The following is a 24972-nucleotide window of genomic DNA, read 5'->3' on the forward strand; positions in this document are numbered from 1 at the left end:
GGAGTGAAATAGAGTGAAACGAATTAAAACGTGATTAATTGGGGCACCTGGGTGGCTCTGTTGGTTGGGCGACTGCCTTCAGCTCAGGTCGTGATCCCGGAGTCCTGGGATCGAGTCCCACATTGGGCTCCCAGCTCCACAGGGAGTCTGCTTCTCTCTCTGACCACCACCTCGCTCATGTTCCCTCTCTCAAAACAATTAAGTAAAATCTTAAGGAAAACAAAATAAAGTGTGATTAATTCTCTATGATCTTCCTCCTAACTGTGCTGCCTTCCCCATCTCTACACAGGAACAATTTGAACATTTCAGTGTGGGGAAGACTTGGCCGGCAAGCTTGGGTGAATGTGGAATTCTGAAAAGATCTTGATTCTGTCCAATCATGGAGCTCAAGAATTGGCACCGAGCATGGCCTGGCCAGTCTCACACGTCCGGTTGGTGAGCTCCACTTCGAGGAGCATTGCTTCATTGTATTGCCTGATAACATACATGGTGTGAACCACATGCGTGATTTAAGTTTTTCTAGTAGCCACATTTTAAAAAGTGGGGGAAAAAAGGTGAAACGTTACTATGTTCATGTAACCTAGGATATGTAAAATACCATTTCAACATACAATCCATATAAAATGATTGTAAGATACTTTACTCTTCTTGTGTATATGCACTAAGTGTTCAAATTCTGGTGTGTATTTTACAATTAGAGCTCAGCTCAAATTCGAACGAACCACATTTCAAGTACTCAGGAGCTGCCCATGGTTAGTGGCTGTTTGTGCTGGTCCCAGGGTCTGGGTGGTGCTCTGGGGTGCGTCCCCACCCCACGGATATTGGTTGCGTCTGCTCTAGCCCTGTGGTTCTTAACTACAATTATAAGATGGGCCCCAGCAGCAACCACCAGGGAACTTTGAAAAACAATGTTGTTTATTCACAGGTTCTATACATAGCCCGCAAGGAGGGGGGCACTCAGCGAGGCCAGTATTGGCTTGACATTCATCTAGGACTCAACTGGATTTCAATTCAGAAGTGAGTTTTCGTCTAACAGGTACTGTAGAAGGAAATTGTCCGCATCTCCCACATTCTAGGAGGGTGGGCACATCAGCCCCACTAGGGTAGAGTAAGATCAGTTCGGTCTCCATCTCATGGCTCCTGACCCTTCGGCTAGACAATATTGATGGTCTTGATGTCAAGGCTTTGCTCCTCAAACTAAAGACCTGAGGTGTGAACTTCAGGAAGCAAAAGTTGAACAGCATTCTGATTTTCCACGTCAGGCTCCCCCTACACACACCCTCCTCTGCACCCCAGCTATTTAAAACCGCTCTGGAATGTTCTAAACATCTCTCCCCTCTCTTGATATCCCTCCTTTATTCTTTCTTCACTACCTTCAAGCAAGAAGCAGAATTCAGTAGGAAATGGTTGGAAGGGTTGGGGAGACAAAATGGAAGTATAAGGAAGAGCAGACCTTGTCTTCCTACCCACCCCTGCCTTCAAGTCCAAAGCAGAGCCAAGAGAAAACAGTGGTGTGGCTTTGTGCAGAGGCAGCAGGTCTGGCCTGGGGTGTGAACCCAGGCACAGTGGTCCCCATCTGGGTGGGAAGGGTTAAGGACCAGCGGCAAATCTGCTTTGGTTTGAGATGCTGCGTGGCCGACGACAGGGTATCCGGCTACTTTTCATGTCCAACGTGGCGTCTCCTGGCTGCGGCTGGCCTCGTGCACATTTCAGCACGAGCAGTGGGTCTTTTCCCTCGGATCCTGGGCCACAAGGATTGGCCTAGAATCCAGGGCCAGGCTGTTCACAGGGCTCTCCCCAAATAAGTGCAGGCTGTTGCGGGCGATCAGCTCCCTGGCCATCAGCATGAAGACCTCGTCTATGTTCTTAGACTCCTTGGCAGATGTTTCTAAAACAGCAAGAAGGCCGTACTTCTCAGCCAGGGTGCAGGCATCCTCAAACAGGACATGCCGTTTCTCCCACAGGTCACACTTGTTCCCTGGGAGCAAGAGAGAAGCAGATGTTCCATGGGTGAACTGAATCTGAGTTGTTGTTGTTGTTTTTTTTTAATGAACCTTTAATAGAAACAGTTTAGTTCAGTGATAGGCATGCATGATTCATCCCTGAACAGCCATTGTGGGCAGATTTACTGAAGATGAAACCCCTGATGATGAAAACAGAGCCATTGTCTTAATTCACTGTCAAATGAGATCTTGAGGAGCTTGGAGAAATGGGCTGGAGGGGGGTGTTTTATCGGGAGGGACCCGTGGAGCCCCTCCGTTCTAGGGAGCGACAGTCATTCCTTCCTTCTAAGTCTAACAAGGTAAAAACAGTGCCAGAGCGGGTGTCTTGGGCTTTTTGCTGCTTCCTTCAAATCTTGTTTCTCTTTCTGCTCCCTTTCCCAAACCACAAAGGGTTGCATACTGTGGGATGGGCCCTGGGCTAGCAGAGGGGATTGTGATTAGGATTTGTGGGATTGAAGGTGTGGGATGAACACAGGATTTAGCTGTGACTTAAATACAGTCAGATGCAGACTGCCAGTGTGCAGTTCGTGAATGCTGACAAACGGACATGCCCTGTAACCATCATTCCTCTCAGGATATAGAACATTCCCTATCACCCCGGAACGTTCAGTGACGGGTTTTGTGAACACGGTTACAGAAGGAAGAGTGACCCATCTCTTGACTTCCCACTTACCCCCACAGACCTCCAGTCATTGGACTTGGATTTCTCTGAGGCAGTAAGCCAGAGGTAAAATTGTTTTCCACAGGATTTTTTCTACAAGACCTCAGGATTTATTACAAATCTATGGTAACCGAGATGGGCCAGACTGGTGTTTCTCAACTGGTGTTTTTTCCTTTAAAGGAGCTTTCTTAGACCCTTTTTCCCATAATTAACTGTCCCCACCAAGAAAACCTTGAAAATTTTTCATTTTGAAACAATTACAGGGGGCGCCTGGGTGGCTCAGCCATTAAGTGTCTGCCTTGAGCTCAGGGTCCTGGAATCAAGCCCTGCATCAGGTTCCCTGCTCAGTGGGGAGCCTGCTTCTCCCTCTCCAGCTCCCCTTGCTTGTGTTCCCTTTCTCACTATCTCTCTCTGTAATAAATAAAAATCTTAAAAAAAAAAAAAAAAAAAGGAACAGTTAAAGACTCACAGGTTGTTGAAGGAGGACCTTCAGGTCAGGGAGGTGTCTAGCATACCGTGAACAGTATGCAGAGGTGTGCACTGGATCACTGGGGAAAGATTGATGGACTGACAGATACTGAAATTAAAAATGTCTGTTTAGGGGATGCCTGGGTGGCTCAGTTGGTTAAGCGGCCAACTCTTTTTTTTTTTTTTTAAGATTTTATGTATTTATTTGACAGGAATCACAAGTAGGCGGGGGGGGGGGGGGGGAAACAGGCTCCCTGTGGAGCAGAGAGTCTGATGGGGGGCTCAATCCCAGGACCCTGGGACCATGACCTGAGCTGAAGGCAGAGGCTTTAACTCACTGAGCCACCCAGGCGCCCCTAAATAAAATAATTCAAAAGAGTACCTGACTCCATCCCTTTGTCAGGCAGGGTCAGCTCAGGGCTGAGGGAACCGCTCTACAAGTGTTCAGTCTGAGACACCACCTACCTATGGAGCTGGACTGAACACTTGAGTCACAGAGATAACCAGGTTCTAATCCCTGGAGACTAAATACTACTTTATTTGGAAGAAAGGTCTTTGCAGATGTTAGGAATCCGGAGATGGGGGGCACCTGCGTGCCTCAGTGGGTTAAAGCCACTGCCTTCAGCTCAGGTCATGATCTCGGGATGCAGGGATCGAGCCCCACATCAGGCTCTCTGCTCAGTGGGGAGCCTGCTTCCTTCTCTCTCTCTGCCTGCCTCTCTGCCTACTTGTGATCTCTGTCTGTCAAATAAATAAATAAAATCTTAAAAAATCTGAAGATGGGGAGAGGGTCCTGGGTTAGCTGCCTGGGCTCCAATACAGCCCCATGTAACCTGCTGCGTGGGCTGGGGGAGGACTTCACAGGCGCAGGAGGGGAGGTGGAGAGGGACGTACACACTGGGTGTTGTGGCCACAGCAGAGATCCGTGGCAGCCGCCAGAAGCTGAAAGAGGCAAAGAACAAATTCTCCCCCAGAGTCCCCAGAGCCCCTGGAGCGGTGTGGTGTGGCCCTGCGGATGCCTTGGTTTTGGCCCACTGATAGCGGGTTTAGATTTCTGGCCTCCGGAATTGAGCAAGAACACCTTCCCACAAGTTTGAGCTGCTCGGTTTATGGTTCTGTGCCCCAGCAGCCACTGGAGACTGACTCAGGCAGGCACGGATCTTCAACACAGCTAGCTGCACGCGCATCTCCAGCCCAGGAGGCTGAAGCTCAGCGCACAGCGCTGCCTCTGGAAGGCAGGTGGGGGAAGGGATGCCAGAGGAGCGGGCGTCCCCGAGCTGGAAGTGTGGTCTGCTCCTTGCATCCCTCCCTCGGAGCTGTGGGTGCTGGGCTCAGGTGCATTGGTTCTGCTTTTTAGGACCTGCTCCCCGCCAGCCTGCCCCATGGCCATGGCAGGTCAGCAGCCCCCTCTGTCCAGTGCCCGGCCTCTCCGCTGCTGGGGGCGGCACACGTGGAGATGCGCCGGGACACCTGGACACGGAAAGAAACCGTGTGTTCGCCACTTGCGGTCTGAGCCCTTGCTTGCTAAGGGCTGTGTGTGGGGCACCCAGAGAGATGTTCCTGCCCAGAAGGAAGGCGTTCTCATCTTGTCAGGGAGACCGGATAGACACACAGACAGTTGAGTCAATAAACTACAAGAACTTTCTGATCCGACACAAGCCATGAAGATATACAGGCAGAGGACCCGGTGACCGGTAACAGTTGTTCATAGCACAGGTGTATAATCCCTTGTCCACATTTCCCAGATCCAAAAACCTGGGAAACCCCTAGGTGTATTTGGTCATTCCTCTGATGGTAAAATCTGCCCCAAACTGGCACTTTTAAGTTTTTATTCAACCTGCTTTGTATGACTAGGTTGCACATTGCCCTGCACTGAATAAATAAGGATGCATTAGACTTCGGGGTGTTGGCTCAGACCTACTCAGGGTGTCACATAACACAGAACACAGTCTTCTGAGATCTGACAGATCTGAGGGCTGAAATCTTAGGCATGAAGAGTTCTTTTCTGAGAGACTGGGGACCTGGAAATAGAACAGCAGTGGAAGTGGGACGTTTGCCTGAAATCCTAAGGGGACAAAGCAGGTGCTGAGGGAAGTCAGAGAGCATCCTGTGTAACCTGTAAAGGAAGTTGGCTTCTGAGTTTTCCCTCTGATGGGGGGTACCAAGAGCCAGGAGGTCACAAACAGCAGACGATGAGGAGAAGGTAAGAGCCAGCCTTCTCCAGGGGGAAAGTGGGGGGTCCCAAGGATTTTAAACACAGGGACACGACCGAGGGGCTGGTCTTCCAGTAAATGGCTGGAGAGGAGGAGTACAAATCGGTGCACAACCATCTCTGACCTTTGTAGGAACGTCTCCGAGAGGCTGCGGTAAACTTGTGAAAGAGAGAGACACCTGTGCGAAGAGAAATGTGGAAACCGGAAGGAAGACAGTGGGGGCGAGGACACTTCTGTGAGGGAACAGCAAGTTGACTTGTCTAGATTAAGGCATGGAGGCCACAGAGACAAAAACAGGAAGAGCCGTTGTGTCAGCCCTGGGGACTGGACACGGCATAAGCTGACACATCGTGGCCATCTTTGGGGTCATTCCTAGAACCGGATGATTGCGAGGAATAACAGACTGGGGAATAAGTGCCACGACAGCTGTGAGATTCCTGGAAATCCTGCAACATCTTATCATTTAAAAAAAGATTTTGAGACAGCAAGAGAAAGAGTGAGCAAGCACGAGAGGGAGGTGGGGGCAGAGGGAGAGGGAGAAGCAGACTCCGCTGAGCAGGGAGCTGGATGTGGGACTCGATCCCAGGACCCTGCGATCATGACATGAGCTGAAGGCAGAGGCTTAACCCACTGAGCCACCCCCATCCTAGCATCTGTTACCCCCTCCTCTGCCCCATCTGTGTCTGCAGCAGAGAAATTAGTTGAGGGTGCTCTGGGGAGAGACTGCAAGGGAGGCCCAGCATGGTGGAGAAAGGGAGCTGTCTTCCAAAGACAGCTCGGAAGGGAAGGGGCCCTGGGGCATGCAGCTTTGCCTTGCCCAACTTCCAGGCCCCGAGGAAGAACTGCTTCATTGTGGGAAGTACAGGCATTTAGTGGAAAAGAGAGTCAGTCCATCTTCCTGGGGTAACTTCAAGTGTGATTAGAATGGCTTCATTCGGGGCGCTTGAGTGGTGCAGTAGGTTAAAGCCTCTGCCTTCAGCTCAGGTCATGATCCCAAGGTCTTGGGATCGAGCCCTGCATTGGGCTCTCTGTTTGGCAGGGAGCCTGCTTCCTCATCTCTCTCCTGCCTGCCTCTCTGCCTACTTGTGATCTCAAATAAATAAAATCTTAAAAAAAAAAAAAAAAAGGAACATCTTCATTCCCTTCAGTGAGATGCACATTTTCCACCCTTGAGTGTCCCTTCTCAGGGAGCTACTACTTCTGGTGGGGTTTCTTTCAGCCCCTGAGGTCATGGGTGGCCTTCCCCATCGGCTCTGCTCTCCAGCCACGGGGCCTCTTACTTAGCCCCTCTGTCTGGCACAGCAGACCCGCCTCTTCGATCTGGAAATAACAGCTTCCCCTTACTGAGGTGTTAGCATTGTGCAAGTGCTTCCCATATATCCATTCAACCCAACAGTGCACCTGAAGCAGGCATCAGTTTCATAGATGAGGAAATAGAAATTAGAGTAATGAGCCCAAGTTCAGAGGGGAAGGGCAAAGGTGGGGATTGAACCCCAATCGGTCTGACCGAAATCCAGGTAAATGCAGCGACTCAGAGGGCTCAGAATTGTAGCCGGAGTCGGGTAAGCAGTTCGAGTCCCCTGTCACCAGCAGCTCCCTAGCACCAGCCCTGGTCCTCAGGAGGGGCCCCACCCATCAGGGAGCTGCAGTCAAACTCTGGACTCTGCTTATAGAAGCATTTATATCAAAAGTCAAATTACAAAAGTTTCTGGTCCTAAAGGGGGCCTTCGGGTGAGAAGCTACAGGAGAGAGAGGGATCTCAGTCCTCCCAAAGAGACAAGGTGTCTTCTGCGGGGAGGCCTCACTGGTCTCTCCTGCCTGGTTTCTGCCATGTGGGAACCCCACTCTGAGAACAGGAGTGTACAGGAAGGGAGGGGCATCCACTTTGGCAGCAGACTGTGGAATCGGGGGCTTTTGATCTGAGGTAGCGGGAAGGAGGGAGCGTGCTCTAGGCTCTGGAATGACTTTCTCAAGTTAGGAGGAGTGGTGTGAGCTTCAAAGCAGCATTCCCTTCAAGTCTGCATATGACAGGCCAAACTACGAATCAAAACACCCTTTCTGCAATCATGGCAGTAATAAGGAATGGGCCCGATGTGCTCAGAACACGTGCCAGTGACCTCCTACCCGTGCCCAGACTTTGCATCCTGTGACCGCCCTCACCGCCGGCACCCGGCTCTTAGTCTCAGGTAGGCACCTCGCCCAGACTTGCCCGTCCTCGGGGTGGCCAGCAGCCTGGGTCATCCTTTGCCATGAGAAGAAGGAACGAACAGGACAGTGGGATTTGCTCGTGAGTGAGTAGATAGAGAATGAGGGGGCTTGTGGCAGGAGCAGGTGGGGGGTGATGCTTTGAGAGACTCCACGAGTAAGGCATGAAAAGCAGCTCTGAGGGAGAGGAAGCAGGTGCACAGTACAGAACAAGGAGGCTGGTTCCCAGAGCCCAGCCCTGAGAGGGGGATGCACAGATCCTGCCTGTCGGGGCGGGGGAGGGGTGGGCGAAGGCGGCTGGCTTGACTGTGGCTCCTGTTCTGACCGGGGCTCAATGCTGGCTTTTCCTAGGGCCTAGGAAGTTGGCACCCTCACCATAAGCCCTGAATTATTTGGAACATAGAAGAGACAGTTCCTCAAACAAACTTCCTAGAACACATCCTACGGTTTATATTAAACACTTACTTGGTGCCAGGCATTGCTAAGCAATGCATATACAGTATCTCATTAAATTTTTTACCACAACCCATTGAGTATTAGTCACATTTTACAGACCAGGAACTGAGGCTCAGAGACTGGCCACAGAGCTAGGACCTGCTTGTCAGAGGATGAATCAGCCATTAAACCATGGTGTGTTTACTTAGCTCCTTCTCAATCTCACAGCTAGACCTGGTGCTGTGCAAACTTCCATTTGCCTACAAATCTCCTTAGGATCCTCTTAAGATGAAGATTCTGCTTCAGGAGGTCTGGGATATGGCCTGAGATCACCGCATTTTTTTTTACAAACTGCCGCTGATCACTGCTGGCCCTCAGACCACACTTTGAGTAGGTAGCAGGGGCCCAAACCGTCTTGCTAAAATGAAGCAGCCACTGGTTAGCAGTTGTGTTCATAGGAGGGAGGAAAAGGCAGCTCTGATCGCAGAACTGGAACTACAGAGAAGGGATGGAAATGTTACCGCCTTCCGGATGTATAGTAGGGCCGCTCTCGTGAAGCCGACCGTTTCCTTTGCGCGGTTCAAGTTGCTGTCCATTTTGAGGGGGGTTGGTCATCAAAAGTTGCTTAGGTGAGGAGTCATTCATGGGTACGGTCCCATGCCTCCGGACAGCCCCCTTGGGGATTTGGAGTCATCTGTTACCGTGGACCTCAGCCTACAGGGTATTTCCTCTGTGGTCCACAGGCATTTGCATCAAATCAGTTGGGGTGTGATGCCTTCATCGAGAAGCCTGGGCCCCATCCCGGGCCTCCAGGACCAGACATTCTAGGGCAGGGCCTTAGGTGGGAGTCTGTATTATTAACAAGTTGATACCCCACCCTCCACATTCTCAAGTGAATCTGATGGGAGTTTGGGGGCCAACCACTTTCTGAGGCCCGTCCACCACTAGCACTTTTGTATGATTCCACGTCCCCTTGCCATCAGAAACACCCAGAGAGCTGAGCATCTGCAGAGGGGGCCAGGGAAGGATATCGAAATGCTTGGAAAATGCCATACCAATCAGCATAATGACCAAGTTCGCCGCTCCGTATTTTTCTATCTCGTGGATCCAGTGAGGCACAGACTCGAAGGTGGACCGTCGGGTGAGGTCGTAGGCGATGATGGCGGCGTGGGCACTGCGGTAATAGCTCTGAGTGATGGTCCGGAAACGCTCCTGGCCCGCCGTGTCCCACACCTGCATCTGGAAGGGGCAGGAGAGGGGGGTCCACATCAGGAGTTCCTGTGTCTGACGGCACCTTGCTCACCTGAGTTGTCTACAAAAGGCAGCTTCCTGAGTCTCACTTGGAGACAGACACTCAGTAGGTCAGGAGTGGGGCGCAGGGATCCGTGTTAACCTTTGCTTCTCAGGGTGATCTGGGATGTGCTTTCAGGTTTGGGACCCACCACCCAAGGGACACTTCAGTCGGAGAGGTGGAGTCAATGTCTCGGGTCTGGTGTTGACCTTTTGCTTACCTTTTTTTATTTTTTAAGATTTTACTTATTTATTTGACAGAGATCACAAGTAGGCAGAGAGGCAGGCAGAGAGAGAGAGGGGAAAGCAGGCTCCCTGCCGAGCAGAGATCCCGATGTGGGGCTCCATCCCAGGACCCTGAGATCAGGACCTGAGCCGAAGGCAGAGGCTTAACCCACTGAGTCACCCAGGCGCCCCAAGATTTTGTTTACCTTTTGAACCTGCTCGTTGATCCCACCCAAGATGAGAGCACTGGCTGACCCATCTGATTTTAAAGGATCGCTCAGTTGTGTCTGCTTAGGAGTGTCCTCAGAATACCTTCTCAAAGACCATCCCACACAGGGACACCCACCGGCACAGCACAGCCTCCCACCATGTCCAAAGGTACCTTTTGTTCACTCTCTCATACTATTGTACTCATTAATTAATGAATTATTTCATTAAGTCAGCTTGGCACCCAATATGGGGCATGTACTCGTGACCCTGAGATCAAGACTCGCACGCTCTACTGATTGAACCGGTCAGGCACCTCCGTAAAATGAATTTTTTAAAGATGCAAACATACCCCAAACTAGAGAGAATAAAACAAACAACCATCACATAGACATTATCCAGACAAGATTTCACATTCTTGCTTTATCCAGCCCTTTCCGTTGATTTCTTTGAGGTGTTATTTTATTTTATTTTTTATTTTATTTTTTTTTTTTAAAGATTTTATTTATTTATTTGACAGAGAGAGATCACAAGTAGGCAGAGAGGCAGGCAGAGAGAGGAAGGGAAGCAGGCTCCCTGCTGAGCAGAGAGCCCGATGCGGGACTCGATCCCAGTACCCCGAGACCATGACCTGAGCCGAAGGCAGCGGCTTAACCCACTGAGCCACCCAGGCGCCCCATGAGGTGTTATTTTAAAGCGAATCCCAGGCTTCATGTCATTTCATTTGTCTCAAAAGTGGGCATTTTCTTATATAAGCACGATGCCATAATCATAGCTAATCAGCTTTCCAAGAATTCCTTGGTATTACTTAATATTCCTTGGTATCATCTAATAAAATATTCTTGTCTCCAAAATGTTTTATTACTGTTATTTTTATTTAATTAAGATTCCAAGCATGACCGTGCTTTACACTTTCACAAACACTTTGATCTTTTCTAATCAAATGGGTAAAAGATAGTCTCTGTTATTCAGATTCGCACTTTTCTTTCTTCCTTTTTTTTTTTTTTTGTAAAGATTTTATTTATTTGACAGAGATCACAAGTAGGCAGAGAAGCAGGCAGAGAGAGGAGGAAGCAGGCTCCCTGCTGAGCAGAGAGCTTGATGCGGGGCTTGATCCAGGACTCTGGGATCATGACCTGAGTCAAACGCAGAGGCTTTAACCCACTGAGCCACCCAGGCACCCCAAATTTGCACTTTTCAAATTATGAGTGAGGCTGGGCACCTTTCTATCTAGACATACATTTCTGAGCTGGTTCTACCAAATTTATGAAATAACAATTGTGTCCAATGAATAGATTGCCTACTTTTTGTATTTGGTTGTTAGTCTTTTCCCTAGATACTTACTGGGGCTCCTTTCACATTAAAGAAATTAGCCTTTTGTCAGTTCCATATTTGCAAATACTTCTTTCCAGTTTGTCATTCATCCTTTGACTTTGTTTATGGTATTTTTGTGGATGTAGAATTTGATCTTTATATCATTATATAGAGATGTATAAATTTGGCCTTTAAGTAGTTATGATTGAGCAATCTTTTCCTTTATGGCTTCTGGGTTCTGTTCTTAAAAGCCTCATTTCCCAGGGCACCTGCATGGCTCAGTCAGTTAAGCTTCTGATTTTGGCTTGGGTCCTGATCTCAGGGTCTTGGGATTAGCCCTGCGATAGGCTCTGTGCTTAGCAGGGAGTCTGCTTGTCCTGTTCCCACTGCCCCTGCTTGTGTTCCCTTTCTCTTTTAAATAAATACTTAAAAGCATTTAAAAACAAAAAAATATATATATAAAAAATTAAGGCTGCTAAGCTCCTAGGTGGCTCAGTCAGTTAAGCGTCTGCCTTTGGCTCAGGTCATGATCTCAGGATTCTGGGATCGAGTCTGTTTTGGGTTCTTTGCTTCACGGGAAGTCTGCTTCTCCCACTGCCCCTCTTCCCACTCGTTCTCTCAATCTGTCTCTCTCCCTCATATAAATAAATAAAATCTTAAGAAAAAAAGGCTGATTCCCCCACTCTACAATGATAAATATTTCAATGATCTTTTTTCTGGTGTTCTTATGATTTCATGTTTTATATTTAAATCTTTTATTCCTTAGGCACATGTTTTGGTGTTAAGAACTCTGGCTAAGGGGTGCCTTGGTGGCTCAGTTGTTTGGGCATTTCCTTTCGGCTCAGGTCAAGATCCCGTGTCCTGGGACTGAGCCCCACATCCACTCCTTGCTCAGCAAGGAGACTGCTTCTCCCTTGTCCCTACCCCTACTCGTGCTCGCTTGCTCTCTCTCTCTCAAACAAATAAAATCCTTAAAAAAAAAGAAAAAGAAAAAGAAAAAGAAAGAGAACTCTAGCTAAGAGAGGAGGAGCCAACCCCAAGCCTTTCTCACCTTCACTTTCTTGCCATCGATCTCAAGGGAGCGCACAGTGAAGTCCACCCCAATCGTGTTCTGCTGTGTCTCTGTGTAGACCCCAGATTTGAAATGCTGCACCACACACGTCTTCCCCACATTGGAATCCCCAATGAGGATGATCTTGAACAAATAGTCAAAATTCTCATCTGCTCCCCTGGAGGAACTAGAGAACTGCATGGCTCCTGCCCTAGAATGCACCTGGAAGAAAAGAAAGAATCCAGCATCTCTCTAGTGAGCTAGGCACTGTTCTAGACACTCGGGATGTAAGACAGAACAAGAGAAAGGGAGGTTATTCATTCATTGAACTCACATTTTTAAAAAAACATTTATTTATTTATTTGACAGAGAGAGGGAAGCAGGCTTCCGGCTGAGCTGAGAGCCCAATGTGTGACTCAATTCCAGGATCCTGAGATCATGACCTGAGCCGAAGGCAGAGGCCCAACCCACCGAACCATCCAGGTGTCCCAGCACTCACAGTCTTGAGGGAGAAGGATATTAATTCCTGGTCAGGTACAGAGGAGCTGTCGTCACACGCCCACACCTGGCTTACGTGGGTTGGCATTACTTTAAAATGAAGAGGTTTGGGGTGCTTATGTGGCTCAATCGATTTAAGTGACTGCCTTTAGCTCAGGTCAAGATTGCAGAGTCCTGTGACCGGGCTCCCTGCTCAGCAGGGAATCCGCTTCTTGCTCTGCCCCTCACCTCTCTCTCTCAAAGAAATAAAATCCTTTAAAAATAAAAAAATCTGAAGAGGTTTAACTGCCATTCTCTTTTGGGCCTAGCACACAAGCGACACTATCAGAGGACAGCATTGACTGAAATCTTCGTCACTGAGGCAAGGAAGTGCCCCAGGCTCTGTCAAGCGCCCTGAGTGCAGCGGAAGGCAGAGGAGATGCCTACAGGAGGGTTCTAGCTGCCATTCATCAGCTGGTGGACACGTCTCGCTGTCATCCTACATCCTTCTGGCGGGGAGGAAAACTCGCAGCTAGGGAAGACAGACTGTTGAGGCAACCAGCAGCAAGGACCAGCAAGACGTGACAGAAGTCAGTTTGGGGAATAATGATGTGGCCTTTTTCTTTTGGTTTTCTTGACCAGGAAAGGATCTGGCTGGCTCAGTCAGTAAAGCTCGTGACTCTTGACCTCAGGGTCATGAGTTCAAGCCCCACATTGGATAGAGAAATAACTTAAAAATAAATAAATTTTAGGGGCGCCTGGGTGACTCAGTGGGTTAATCCTCTGCCTTCGGCTCGGTTCATGATCTCGGGGTCCCGGGATACAGCCCCGCATCGGGCTCTCTGCTCGGCAGGGAGCCTGCTTCCTCCTCTCTCTCTGCCTGCCTCTCTGCCTGCTTGTGATCTCTCTCTGTCAAATAAATAAATAAAATCTCTAATAAATAAATAAATAAATAAACCTTTAAAAAAAAACCCTCAAAATGAAAACCATGTTTTTCAAGTGTTTATGGTATATTTTACTATAGATTGGGAAAAAACTTTAAAGTTCCTGATGACAGTGTTTTCCAAACTAACTGATTATGTCACAACTGTTGGGAGGAGATAATTAGATCTATGGCTAGAGCCCATCTGAGATCTGCCGAATATATTTAAAGACACCCCCACCACCCCCGCAGGCATACACTCCCCGGGGGATTCCGATGACCATCCCAGTTTGGGGAGCACTGAGCAGCACACTGACTCACCCAAAACTTCATTCCCCTCAGCATTTCTGCTTCCATATCTACCTACACTTGGGATGTTCGATGACAGGGAACTCCCTACCTCCTGCAAAAATCCGTGTGGCATGTCCAGCTCTAGCTTACATGGGGGTGAACTCCATCTCCCTGGGGCTTCCATCTGTATCCCCTCAGGCTGTGCCAGGACTTGGCAGATTCCTGTTTCACATGACAGCCCAGCAGAAATCCGAGTCGGCACACACAGTTCCCTCAAGGCAAATATCCCCAGGCCTTTCAACTGCCCTTCATGCTGGCATGTTGGGTCGCCTCAGCCAGTGTTTCATAAAAATACATGGAAGCGGGTGCCTGGGTGGCTCAGTGGTTAAGCCGCTGCCTTCGGCTCAGGTCATGATCTCAGGGTCCTGGGATCGAGTCCCGCATCGGGCTCTCTGCTCCGCAGGGAGCCTGCTTCCCTCTCTCTCTCTCTCTGCCTGCCTCTCTGTCTACTGTGATCTCTCTCTGTCAAATAAATAAATAAAATCTTAAAAAAAAAAAAAAAATCTTAAAAAAAAAAAAAATACATGGAAGCTTCTCCCATTCACTGATTAAATTTGACGTGCTTCCCGTTGCTCCTGCCTTACGACCCCTTTCTCCATTTCTTCCAGTTTTATTTTTCGGTTTTCTCTGAAGAGGACAAGTCTCCATCATCACACAAATTAAAAAGCACACAGACCCACAATCTGTAGTGAAAACCGTGCACTTTAAACGGACCAGGAAGGCTCCCAGCACCTGTCTTGGGCGCCTCTGAAACCACCTATGGCAAATGACCTGGCAGATAAAGACACAATGAAACTACTTTTTTCCCTTCTGGCTTTTCAAATAAAGAAGGCCATTCCACTTCCGGTGTCATATCACTGTAACTTGAGCGGGGGACCTTACTGCCCCCTTCCCCCAGCAAGTCCTCCTGGGTTGGGGGGGAGGGGGGCTTTGCCAAAAGCCCTCTTCACCTTAGCCGGTGCCCCCTGCAAGCACAAACGAGCAGTGCGCACCCACCCGATGCCCTCCGTCCCGCATTCTGCAGCCTCCACTTTCCTGGCTCACCTGTCGCTTACCTGGCTGACTCGCTCACCTCCGCCGGCAGGTAATGTTGACTTGATTCTCGTTTTCTTTCCCGGCCCTGCGCGCCTGCCTTCCTCCTGCCGGGCGGGCGTGGTGGGAGGTCTGGTTCAGTCCCCAGGTGTCGGGTTTGGCGACCTGAGAAAGTGAAAGGAAAGCTCGAGTCCTCCCACCGCCCCCGAGCCGGGCGCCGAGCTGCCCTCGGGTACAAGTGCAAGGTAAGGGGCTGTGGCCAGCGCGCCCCGCGCACGCAGCTTGCCCTCCCAGCCTGCGTCTCCTCGCAAAGCCGGACGAAAAGGACCCTTAACTATTCAGCCGCCCCGTTCCTTCCTTCTACTCACCTCCTCTTTTGCAACCCTTGCCCCCGGTTTTTCCTGGGGTCCCTCGTTTGGCTGGGATGGGGGTGGGGCGGCAAGTTGAGGGGGGCAAGGCCAAGGAGAATACAGCTCTAGGTCTTTTTTTAAAAAAATATTTTATTTAGGGCGCCTGGGTGACTCAGTGGGTTAAGCCTCCGCCTTCAGCTCAGGTTATGATCCCAGGGTCTTGGGATCGAGTCCCACATCCGGCTCTCTGCTCAGCGGGGAGCCTGCTTCTCCCTCTCCCTCTGCCTGCCTCTCTGCCTGCTTGTGATCTCTGTGTCCAATAAATAAATAAATATAAGAAATAAAAATATTTTATTTATTCATTTGACAGAGAGAGAGCAGGAGCAGGGGGAGTGGCAGGCAGAGGGAGAGGCAGAAGCAGGCTCCCCGCTGAGCACGGAGTTGGATCCCAGGACCCCAGGATCATGGCCCCAGCAGGAGGCAGATGCTTAACCCACTGAGCCACCCAGGCGGCACCCGACAGCTCTAGGTCTTGACTCTTTTGTGGACTTGACTCTTTCTGGAGAGCCATGGAGAGAAAGGAGGCGACCCAAAGAGGAGATTTTAAAAAGGGAACAAGGGGCGCCTGGGTGGCTCAGTGGTTTAGGCCTCTGCCTTCGGCTCTGGTCATGATCTCAGGGTCCTGGGATCGAGCCCCACGTCGGGCTCTCTGCTCAGCGGGGAGCCTGCTTCCCCCTCTCTCTCTGCCTGCCTCTCTGCCTGTTTGTGATCTCTCTATCAAATAAATAAATAAAAATCTTTATAAAAAAATAAAAATAAATAAAAAAGGGAACAAAACAAAACTCTGAACTTACATGGGAAGAAAGAGCTGAAAAACATTTGTTTTCCTTTCTCAAAAAATCTATGGCAGATGGAAAGTTAATTTCCAGGTCTGAGAAAACCTGGAGTTTATCAGTCTCCTACTGGCTGTAGAAACCTACAGTTGAGGCGAGTTTTCCTTAAGTTTTTCCTCCACAGAATCTGGAAGAGGGACTGCTTGTCATATCTTACGGACTGCACTTTCTCTATGATGTGGAATGTGAGGTGTGGGCAGTTCAGCTCTCCTGTGCAAAACGGAAACATCGGGTTAATAAAATATTTAAACTGGTATTGTGTTTTCAAACTGTGGGCTGAGACCTGTTAATGAGTCATAAAATCCATTTTTGTGGGTGGCAACCAGCATTTTTTTCTTAAAGCCTCCATGCTGGGGCGCCTGGGTGGCTCGGTTGGTTGAGCGACTGCCTTTGGCTCAGGTCATGATCCCGGAGTCCCGGGATCAAGTCCCGAATTGGGCTCCCAGCTTCATGGGGAGTCTGCTTCTCCCTCTGACCTTCTCCCCTCTCATGCTCTCTCACTCTCTCTCTCAAATAAATAAATGACATCGTTTAAAATAAAAAAATAGGGGCGCCTGGGTGGCTCAGTGGGTTAAGCCTCTGCCTTCGGCTCAGGTCATGATCCCAGGGGCCTGGGATCGAGTCCCGCATAGGGCTCTCTGCTCTGCAGGGAGCCTGCTTCTCCTCATCTCTCTCTCTGTCTCTCTACCTATTTGTGATCTCTCTCTCTGTCAAATAAATAAATAAAATCTTAAAAAAAAAATAAATATATTTAAAGGCTCCATGCCCAGCATGGGTCCTTAACTCATGACCCTGAGCCTGAAAGTCAGTATTCTCTGCCTACTGAGCCAGCCAGGTGGCCCGCAACCAGCATTTTTACAGAGTAAAATAGGACAAAATTTCAGAAGGTATCTCCAGCAGTGGGGCTAAGTGGTGTTTTGTACACTGTTTGGGTCAGGCGTGTCCAGGCATGGATGTCCCACGTGATGTAAAATGTATCTCTTACTGTGGGTTGAGTCTAAAAACATCGTGAAGCCCTGAGAGTTTTCCAAGAGCATTTCTTCCAATGATTCCTTCAGAAAACCTGTAAGTTATAATTTATCTTACCTCATATTCCGTTTACACATCACTTTTCAGGAACCTCTCTCTGGAGTCATAAACCCAGTGCTGGCAGGTACAGCACGAAAACAAAGGCACTGCCAAGGTCGTCACTGCCTGTCATTACTTGGAGAGCCACAGGCAGAGGTCCACCAGTGGAAAAAGATGGACAGGTCAAGATCCACTGCCCTGTATGGGCGGGAGGCAGGAAATAAAACCCACTGGATGCTCATGTCAGTGAGGCTGGGTGTCAAAATGGTTTCTTCTTCTGGTAATGGTTACTGGAGAAGGAAAAATAAAAGTCAGCTGACTCGGCCCCAGTACTTGGAGATCATCTAGAAGTAGAAATCAAATAGTAAAATGTCTAGGGCACCTGGGTCGTTCAGTCCATGAAGCCTCTGCCTTTGGCTCAGGTCATGATCTCAGGGGCCTAGGATCGAGCTCTGTAGGCTCCCTGCTCTCCCTCTACCCCCTGCCATGTTCTCCTTCTCTCTTTCTCACGAATAAATAAATAAATAAAACCTTAAAAAAATAAAACAGTAAAATGTCTGTCTGGTTATGGAGATTGAGAGAGAGATTCTGACCTCCTCCACCAGACCCTCTCCACCAACATGACGTTGAGTGCAGAGAGCATGGTGTGGGTTTCCTGACCTGCGTGGTAGTGACATAAGTTGTATACTTATTTTATTTTATTTTTAAAAAGGATATTATTTATTTACTTGAGAGAGTGAGAGAGAGAGAGAGAGGGAGAGCATGAGCCAGGGAAGAGACACAGGGAGAGGGAGGAACAGATTCCCCACTGAGTAATGTGTCCCCCAGGACCCTGGGATCATGATCTGAGCTGAAGGCAGACACTTAACCAACTGAGCAACCCCGGCGCCCCTATACTTATTTTATTCACACCCTCTCTGCACACACATACATATACATACACATCTGTACATGCAAACAGATGTTTCACAATAGGTACACGTTACCATTTTAGCCATTTTTTTTTTTTTTGAGAGAGAGTTCGAGCTGGTGTGGGGAGGGGCAGAGAGGGAGAGAATTTTTTTTTAACAAATTTTTAAATTTTTTAAATTAACATATAATGTATTATTAGCCCCAGGAGTACAGGTCTGTGAATCACTGGGTTTACACACTTCACAGCACTCACCATAGCACATACCTTCCTCAATGTCCATAACCCCACCACCCTCTCCCTACCTCTCTACCCCCAGCAACCCTTTGTTTTGTGAGATTAAGAGTCTCTTATGGTTTGTCTCCCTCCCGATCCCATCTTGTTTCATTGATTCTTCTCCTACCCCCCAAATGCCCCATGTTACATCTCCACTTCCTCATATCAGGGATATCATATGATAGTTGTCTTTCTCCGATTGACTTATTTCGCTAAGCCTAATACCAGAGGGAGAGAATCATAAGCAGACTCTGTGCTGAGTGATGGACACTAGGCTCAGTCTCACTACCCTGAGATCACCAGCTGAGCCAGAATCAAGAGTCAGATGCTTAACCGACTGAACCCACCCAGGTGCCCCCATTTTATCCATTTATAAGTGTTCTGTTCAACGACATTAAATATATTCACAGCGTTGTGCAACCATCATTGGTACCCAGCTCCAGGACTCTTATGTCACCATGAAACTCGACTCATTAGACAATAACTCCCATTTCTCTTCCCCCTCAGCCTCTTGTAACCATGATCCGACTTTCTCTCCCTATGAATTTGATTACTCTAGGTACTTCATGTAAATGGAATCATACAATATTTGTCCTTTTGTGACTGGTTTATTTCATTTAGCATAATGCTTTCAAGTTCATTTATGGTGTAGCATGTGTCAGAATTTCATTCCTTTTAAAGGCTGAATAATATTCCAACACGTATATGTGGATTTTGTTAAGTAATCTCTACACCCAATATGGGGCTCGAACTCACTGCCCCAAGATCAAGAGTTGTACACTTCACCAACTGAGCCATCCAGGGACTCCTCTACATTGTATTTTTTTAAATAAAAGTGAACTGGCTGGGGTGCCTGGGTGGCTCAATGGGTTAAAGCCTCTGCCTTTGGCTCAGGTTATGAAACCAGGGTCCTGGGATCGAGCCCCACATCGGGCTCTCTGCTCAGCATGGAGCCTGCTTCCCTTCCTCTCTCTCTGCCTGCCTCTCTCCCTACTTGTGATCTCTGTCAAATAAATAAATAAAATATTTTTTAAAAAAGTGAACTGGCTGGTTTGGTTTTGCTCAACCTGACATCACATTTTCCCAGTCACACTCTCCAACGGCTGGAAACAGAACTACAATTGCATTGTGTAAAGGCAAACAAAGTGAAAATAAGAGGTTTGATTTTCCCTTAGAATGAAGGGAAGAGAAAAACTAAGGAAGAACTCCCACCTCCATCCTGCTTTTTTTTTTCTTTTTTTTCTTTAACAATTTCTTTATTGATCCCTTTCAAATAGACGAATAGCTTCATAATGGCTAAATAATCTTTTGTCAGTCTACAATCAGGAGCCTTTCCAGGACCCGGGAGCCATATTTTGAAATAAACATCCCAGGAGTGCTCCAGTCTGCCAGTTCCCAGGGTGGCTAAAAGCCTAACTTCCCTGGGCGCCTTCCTCCAATTTGTAACACTATCTCTTATCCTAAAGATACAAGAGCTTTGTTTCTCCTTTGGATAAGCCAACCTAAGCAGTCTCCCCAGTTACCACGATAAAGTTAGGACCAACTATATGTAACAAAATGTCCTGTCAAGTCATCTTGTTTGGGGACTGGTGATTGTTTATCCTGAGAACACACATGTAAGGGAATATCTGCTTGGCTGTATATGCGGGAGATTCCTTTGTCTTTTTGCAATCTGTTTGTTCATTGTTCGCCATGAGTGTTACATTTCTGGTTTAATGCTTACCCAGGAGTAAACCCATTTTCTTTCTCTGCTCTCTTTATAGAGAGGTTTTCTGGGTTGGGAGATTTTTTTTTTTTTTTTTTTTTTAAGTTGTACTTCCCCAAGCATTGAAAGAGAGCCCAGGAGGGCGGTAGACTCCACTTTTAAGTCCTGTGTTCTAAGGCCTTTGAATTTTTTGAGAGGCTATTAGGATCTTCACATTCATCTGTTTGTCTGGGTTGGTGGGGTGGAGTGCAGAATGGTGAACGATACTGGCAGATTACAGGGGCCACTGCATTTAATTAATTTAATCAAAGATCTAAAGCTTATGCCCTTATGGCTGGCTGGTCAGTAGCAAACTTAGCAGAATGTTCCTTTTTTATTTTATTTTTTTTTAAGATTTTATTTATTTATTTGACAGAGAGAGGTCGCAAGTAGGCAGGGAGGCAGGCAGAGAGAGAGAGAGAGAGAGAGGAGGAGGAGGAGGAGGAGGAGGAGGAGGAGGAGGAACAGGTTCCCTGTGGAGCAGAGAACCTGATGCCAACCTGGATCCCAGAACCCTGAGACCAGGGCCCAAGCCGAAGGCAGAGGCTCAACCCACCGAGCCACGCAGGCGCCCCAGCAACATGTTATTTATTATAAAAAGAAAGAGCAGAGTAAAGCTTTCCTGAAAAAAGATGACCTAGATAGCTGTTCTCTCCAGATTATATCTTATCTCTCACTGCCATTTTCCAGTTTAGGCTCTTGGCCACCGTCCCCTGCCCCAGCCCGGCAGCCAGGTTCACCGAGGCCGCAGTGCTCCCTCTCCCTCGGCCTCCCCCAGCTACCCCGGCGGCCCGCAGGTGAGGCCGCGGTCGGACTACAGCTCCCAGAATGCCTTGGAGACGGGCGGGTCACGTGAGCGTCCGGAAACCCTGGCCGCCAAGCGGCGGGTGAGGTGGCGACGCGGGCGAGGGGCTACGGGCAGCGGAGCGAGCGGGCCGGTGGGCCGCAGCACGACGACTGCAGCGGCTCTCGGGTGCGCTAGCCCGGGCGCGCGGGGGGGGCCGACCGAGGAGGGGCCGGATCCCGGCTTGGGGTGAGGTGTGGGGGCGCCGCCCGCGAGGGCGGTCCGGGGGGCTTCCATGGAGGGGAGGGCGACGACGCGGAGATGCGGCGGGAGCGGCCGGTGGGTGTGGCGCCGTGGGCTGGGCGGGCGGGCAGCCGCTCCCGCCGCTTCCCGGGGTCGTCCCTCGGTGCGGGGGGTGCGGGGCCGGGCCGGGCGGGCGAGGACCGCAGCGGGAGGGGGGCGGGAGGAACGCGGAGGGCCCTCGGGAAGAGTCGGGAACGGGCCGCGCCACGAGGGCTCCCGTGCGGGAGCAGGGCTGTCGGTCAGAGCCGGGGAAGGGAGGCTTTTCAGGTAGGGGGGGAAGGGAGGCTTTTGGGATAAAACGCGCGGAGGCCAGAGGGCTTAGAAGGATCTTAGTGGAGTTTCGTGTTCTGGCAACTGCTGTGGCCTCAGTCAAGGAATTTGACCACATTCCTTGGTCACATTACTTATTCGTCATTCTCCCAGTATTCTTACTTGCAGAATGTGGTCTTTTTATTCTCACTTTTGGCAGGGGATAATGGGAACGCGTCCACAGGGTTTTTGGCGTTTCCTGAAGTATAAGATGGTAGGTGAGCTCATAGTAACATTACTGAATGTTTATAGGGAGAAGAGTATGTTCCTGGGGTGACGGAAATCTGAATCTTAATTGCTCCCTTTCTTCAGTGTCTTGGTGCTGGATATGTCTTTGCCATTTGGTGGATGTTTGCTGTGTGCCAGGCTCTGTACTAGGAACTGTCTAAACTTCTCTCGTGTAGTTCTTAAATGAGGGAGTTGAGGCCCATTGAAGGGTCTGTGGTTCCAACTTGAATTTTAATGCCTTTTGCTACACATGGCTTCACCTAGCATCATTCTTCTGTTAATCTTCTTCTTCTTCTTTTTTTTTTTTTTTCAGTATGTTCAGTTAGCCAGTGTATTTCTTTTTTTAAGATTTTTGAATTGTTTGAAAACGAGTGTGAGAGCATGAGCAGGAGGAGGGGCAGAGGGTTGGGGAGAAGCAGACTCAACGTTGAGCAGGGGCCAGATGCAGACCTCCATCCCAGGACCCTGGGATCATGACCTGAGCCGAAGGTAGATGGTTGACTGACAGCCACCCAGGCGCCCCCTCTCTTGTTAATCTTTGATTTCCATCAGAAAATGACCTGAAACAGTACTTTTATAAAATTTAAGTGAGGGATGCCTGGGTGGCTCAGTCCGTTAAGCGTCTCCCTTTAGCTCAGGTCATGATCTGGAGTCCCAGGATCAAGCCCAAGTTCCTCTGTCCGGCTCTGTGCTCAGCGGAGAGTCTGCTTCCCCTTCTGCCACTCAACCTGCTGGTGTGCATGCTCTCTCTCTCTCTCAAATAAATAAATAAAGTCAGTGCAATGTCTTGTTTTCTCTCTAGCTTTCAGGGTCAAGTGTATCATCACAGGTTGTGTTTTGTTCCTCTTCATCCCAGACAAAATGAAATGTCACGGCACTGACCATTAACTGGAGTATAAGTCTTTGGCTAGGAGAGGGCAGGGTTTTTTTTTTTTTTTTTTTAAGATTTTATTTCTTTATTTGAGAGAGAGAGCGAGAGAGAGCACAGTTGGGGCAGGGGGAGAGGGAGAGGGAGAGGGAGAAGCAAAGTCCATACTGAGCAGGGAGCCTGAGGTGGGACTCGATCCCAGGATCCTGGGATTATGACCTGAGCTAAAGGCAGATGCTTACCCAACTGAGCCACCCAGGCACCCAGATTTTTTTTTAAATACAACCTATCCCCCTGTGTGGATCTCAGACTCATACCCCAAGATCAAGGGTTGCATGTTGAACCTATTGAACCAGCCAGGTGCTCCAAGAGGGAAAGATTTGTATCTTAGAAACTTCTTGTCTTTGGAATATGTTTAAAATGTAGGAAGAATGTAGTTTTAGGAACCCTAGAATAAGACAAGAAAAATTTACAGGTAAAGGTTAAGTACTTTACATATGTGGTAATGCAACAATTTAAGAAGAGAGAAAAATTACAGAAGACTTCAGTTTTGAGTAAAAGGGTTCAGGTAGTACAAGTAAATGGCATCAAATCAGATAATGTGGGATGAAAAGGATATTTGCATAAGTGTCAAGCGCTGAGGTGCTAAATTACAACATACGCAGTACTCTCAAAATAGCGAAACTCAACTATATGTTTAATACTCTTCCAGCTGCCTTTCTATATTTCAGTACACATAATCTTTTTCCTTTGCAAATATAAAAACTGAAATCTGAGAAGTAAGTCGTTGCCTATCTAATGTGCTACACCTTGAGTAATAGGGGTTACACTGTTAGTGATAAAGTGTGGGTTTTGGTTTTTTTGTTTCCATTCTGAATTTATACCTCTAAGCTTAAGGTGAGCTATTTCTGATTACTATGTTTTACCCAACTTGGGATATTTTAACCTTTTTTTTTTAAATACAGTATAGCATAGAGACTAGGGTCAGGTCTGGGTTTGCATGCTAGCTTCATCTAATGAGAGATACTACTTTAGGGGCACCTGGGTGGCTCAGTGGGTTAAGCCTCTGCCTTCAGCTCAGGTCATGATCCCAGGGTCCTGGGATCGAGCCCCACATTGAGCTCTCTGCTTGGCAGGGAGCCTGCTTCTCCCTCTTTCTCTGCCTGCCTCTCTGCCTAGTTGTGATCTCTGTCTGTCAAATAAATAAATAAAATATTTTTAAAAAATTAAAAAAAAAAAAGAGATACTACTTTATAAAATCTGTTTTCTCATCTCCAAGATGTGAGAACTATATGTTCTAGTTCAGGGCAAGTACCTAGCACAGTGCCTGGCACTTTGAAACTGTTCATTGTTGGTTATGGTCAAAGGATTCATTCATTCACAAAATCTTTATTGATGCTTCTTCTTCTTTTTTTAAAGATTTTATTTATTTATTTGACGGAGAGAGAGATCACAAGCAGGCAGAGAGGCAGGCAGAGAGAGAGGGAGAAGCAGGCTCCTTGCCGAGCAGAGAGCCTGATAAGGGGCTCGATCCCAGGACCCTGAGATCATGACCCCAGCCGAAGGCAGAAGCTTAACCCACTGAGCCACCCAGGTGCCCCTTTATTGATGCTTCTAAAAGCATCAGTTGATACAGGGTGCTGGAGATACAGCTGTGGACTTAAGACAGATGAGCTCACTGTTTTGGGGGAGCTTGTAGACGAACAGTACATATGTAAACAGTTAAATGGGAATAATTCGATTGGTAGCAATGCTATGAAGGGAAGAAACAGAGACAGAGATGAGAGAGGTCACTGAGTGACTGCCCCAAGCGTTGTAGAGAGAGGACCGTCAGGGCACACAATGAGGGAGATGACTTGAGGATGAGCCAAGAAAAGGAAAGAACAAGCCATTTGCAAGGAACCAGGGGAAGAGCATTTCAGGCAGTGGAACAGCAAATGCAAAGGCTCAAAGCAAGAAACGGCTCAGGGACAGGAGAAGAATTAGGTGTGGGGAGGTTGCCATGAATCGGGACGAGTGGTACTGGCAAGGGTGGGGAGGAGGGTGGGCAAAGAGGAGGAAGGAAATGGGTTAGAGCCTCACCGTGTCCAAGAATGGCGGCTCCATCCTAGCAAAGGATTGGGAACCACCCAGATACCTGGTAGGAGATTGGAATGTGCTAACTCTGTAGGTGTGGATAAGGAGAGATCTCTAACTTCTGGTAAGTGAAGAAAAGAAAAAAGTGCAGAATAGTGCACGTAATATGCTCTTTTGTGGATGTGTAGGTCTGAGGGGCTCTGCCTGGAGTGTATGCACAGGGGTAGATTCTGTGAGGATGTAGGAGCACAGGGTGATGAGACCAGAGAGGGAGACATCACTGTATATACCTTTTGCTGTCTTTTGATT

The 24972-nt window shown here is 48.5% G+C and overlaps 2 protein-coding genes across 12 annotated transcripts in view; one reads left to right on the plus strand and one right to left on the minus strand.

The window, feature by feature from the left end:
* Positions 1-905: 905 nt before the first annotated feature.
* RAB19 (RAB19, member RAS oncogene family) lies at positions 906-15284 on the minus strand. 2 transcript variants are annotated; one of them, XM_059395601.1, is made up of 5 exons: positions 15223-15284; positions 14878-15019; positions 12073-12294; positions 9041-9224; positions 906-1978 (listed from the first exon to the last, which is right to left on the minus strand). In XM_059395601.1, the coding sequence occupies exons 3-5, from the start codon at positions 12271-12273 to the stop codon at positions 1710-1712; spliced, it is 654 nt and encodes a 217-aa protein (XP_059251584.1). In that variant the 5' UTR covers positions 12274-12294; positions 14878-15019; positions 15223-15284; the 3' UTR covers positions 906-1709. The 2 variants fall into 2 exon arrangements, with proteins under 2 accessions (XP_059251584.1, XP_059251586.1); XM_059395603.1 differs by lacking the exon at positions 15223-15284 and having other exon boundaries at positions 14867-15164.
* Positions 15285-20942: 5658 nt separating this feature from the next.
* The window catches only part of SLC37A3 (solute carrier family 37 member 3), a 50040-nt gene continuing 46010 nt past the window's right edge, over positions 20943-24972 (plus strand). For 7 of the 10 annotated variants that reach the window (XM_059396273.1, XM_059396278.1, XM_059396282.1 and 4 more), the window contains exon 1: positions 20943-21068. The gene's annotated coding sequence lies outside the window, so the exon portion shown is untranslated. Of the gene's footprint in view, positions 21129-24972 lie in introns of all 10 variants that reach the window. The other 3 variants (XM_059396274.1, XM_059396280.1, XM_059396281.1) reach the window with 2 other exon arrangements.

Source organism: Mustela nigripes, chromosome 4 (genome assembly GCF_022355385.1).
Source record: "Mustela nigripes isolate SB6536 chromosome 4, MUSNIG.SB6536, whole genome shotgun sequence".
In the NCBI taxonomy this organism is placed as follows: domain Eukaryota; kingdom Metazoa; phylum Chordata; class Mammalia; order Carnivora; family Mustelidae; genus Mustela; species Mustela nigripes.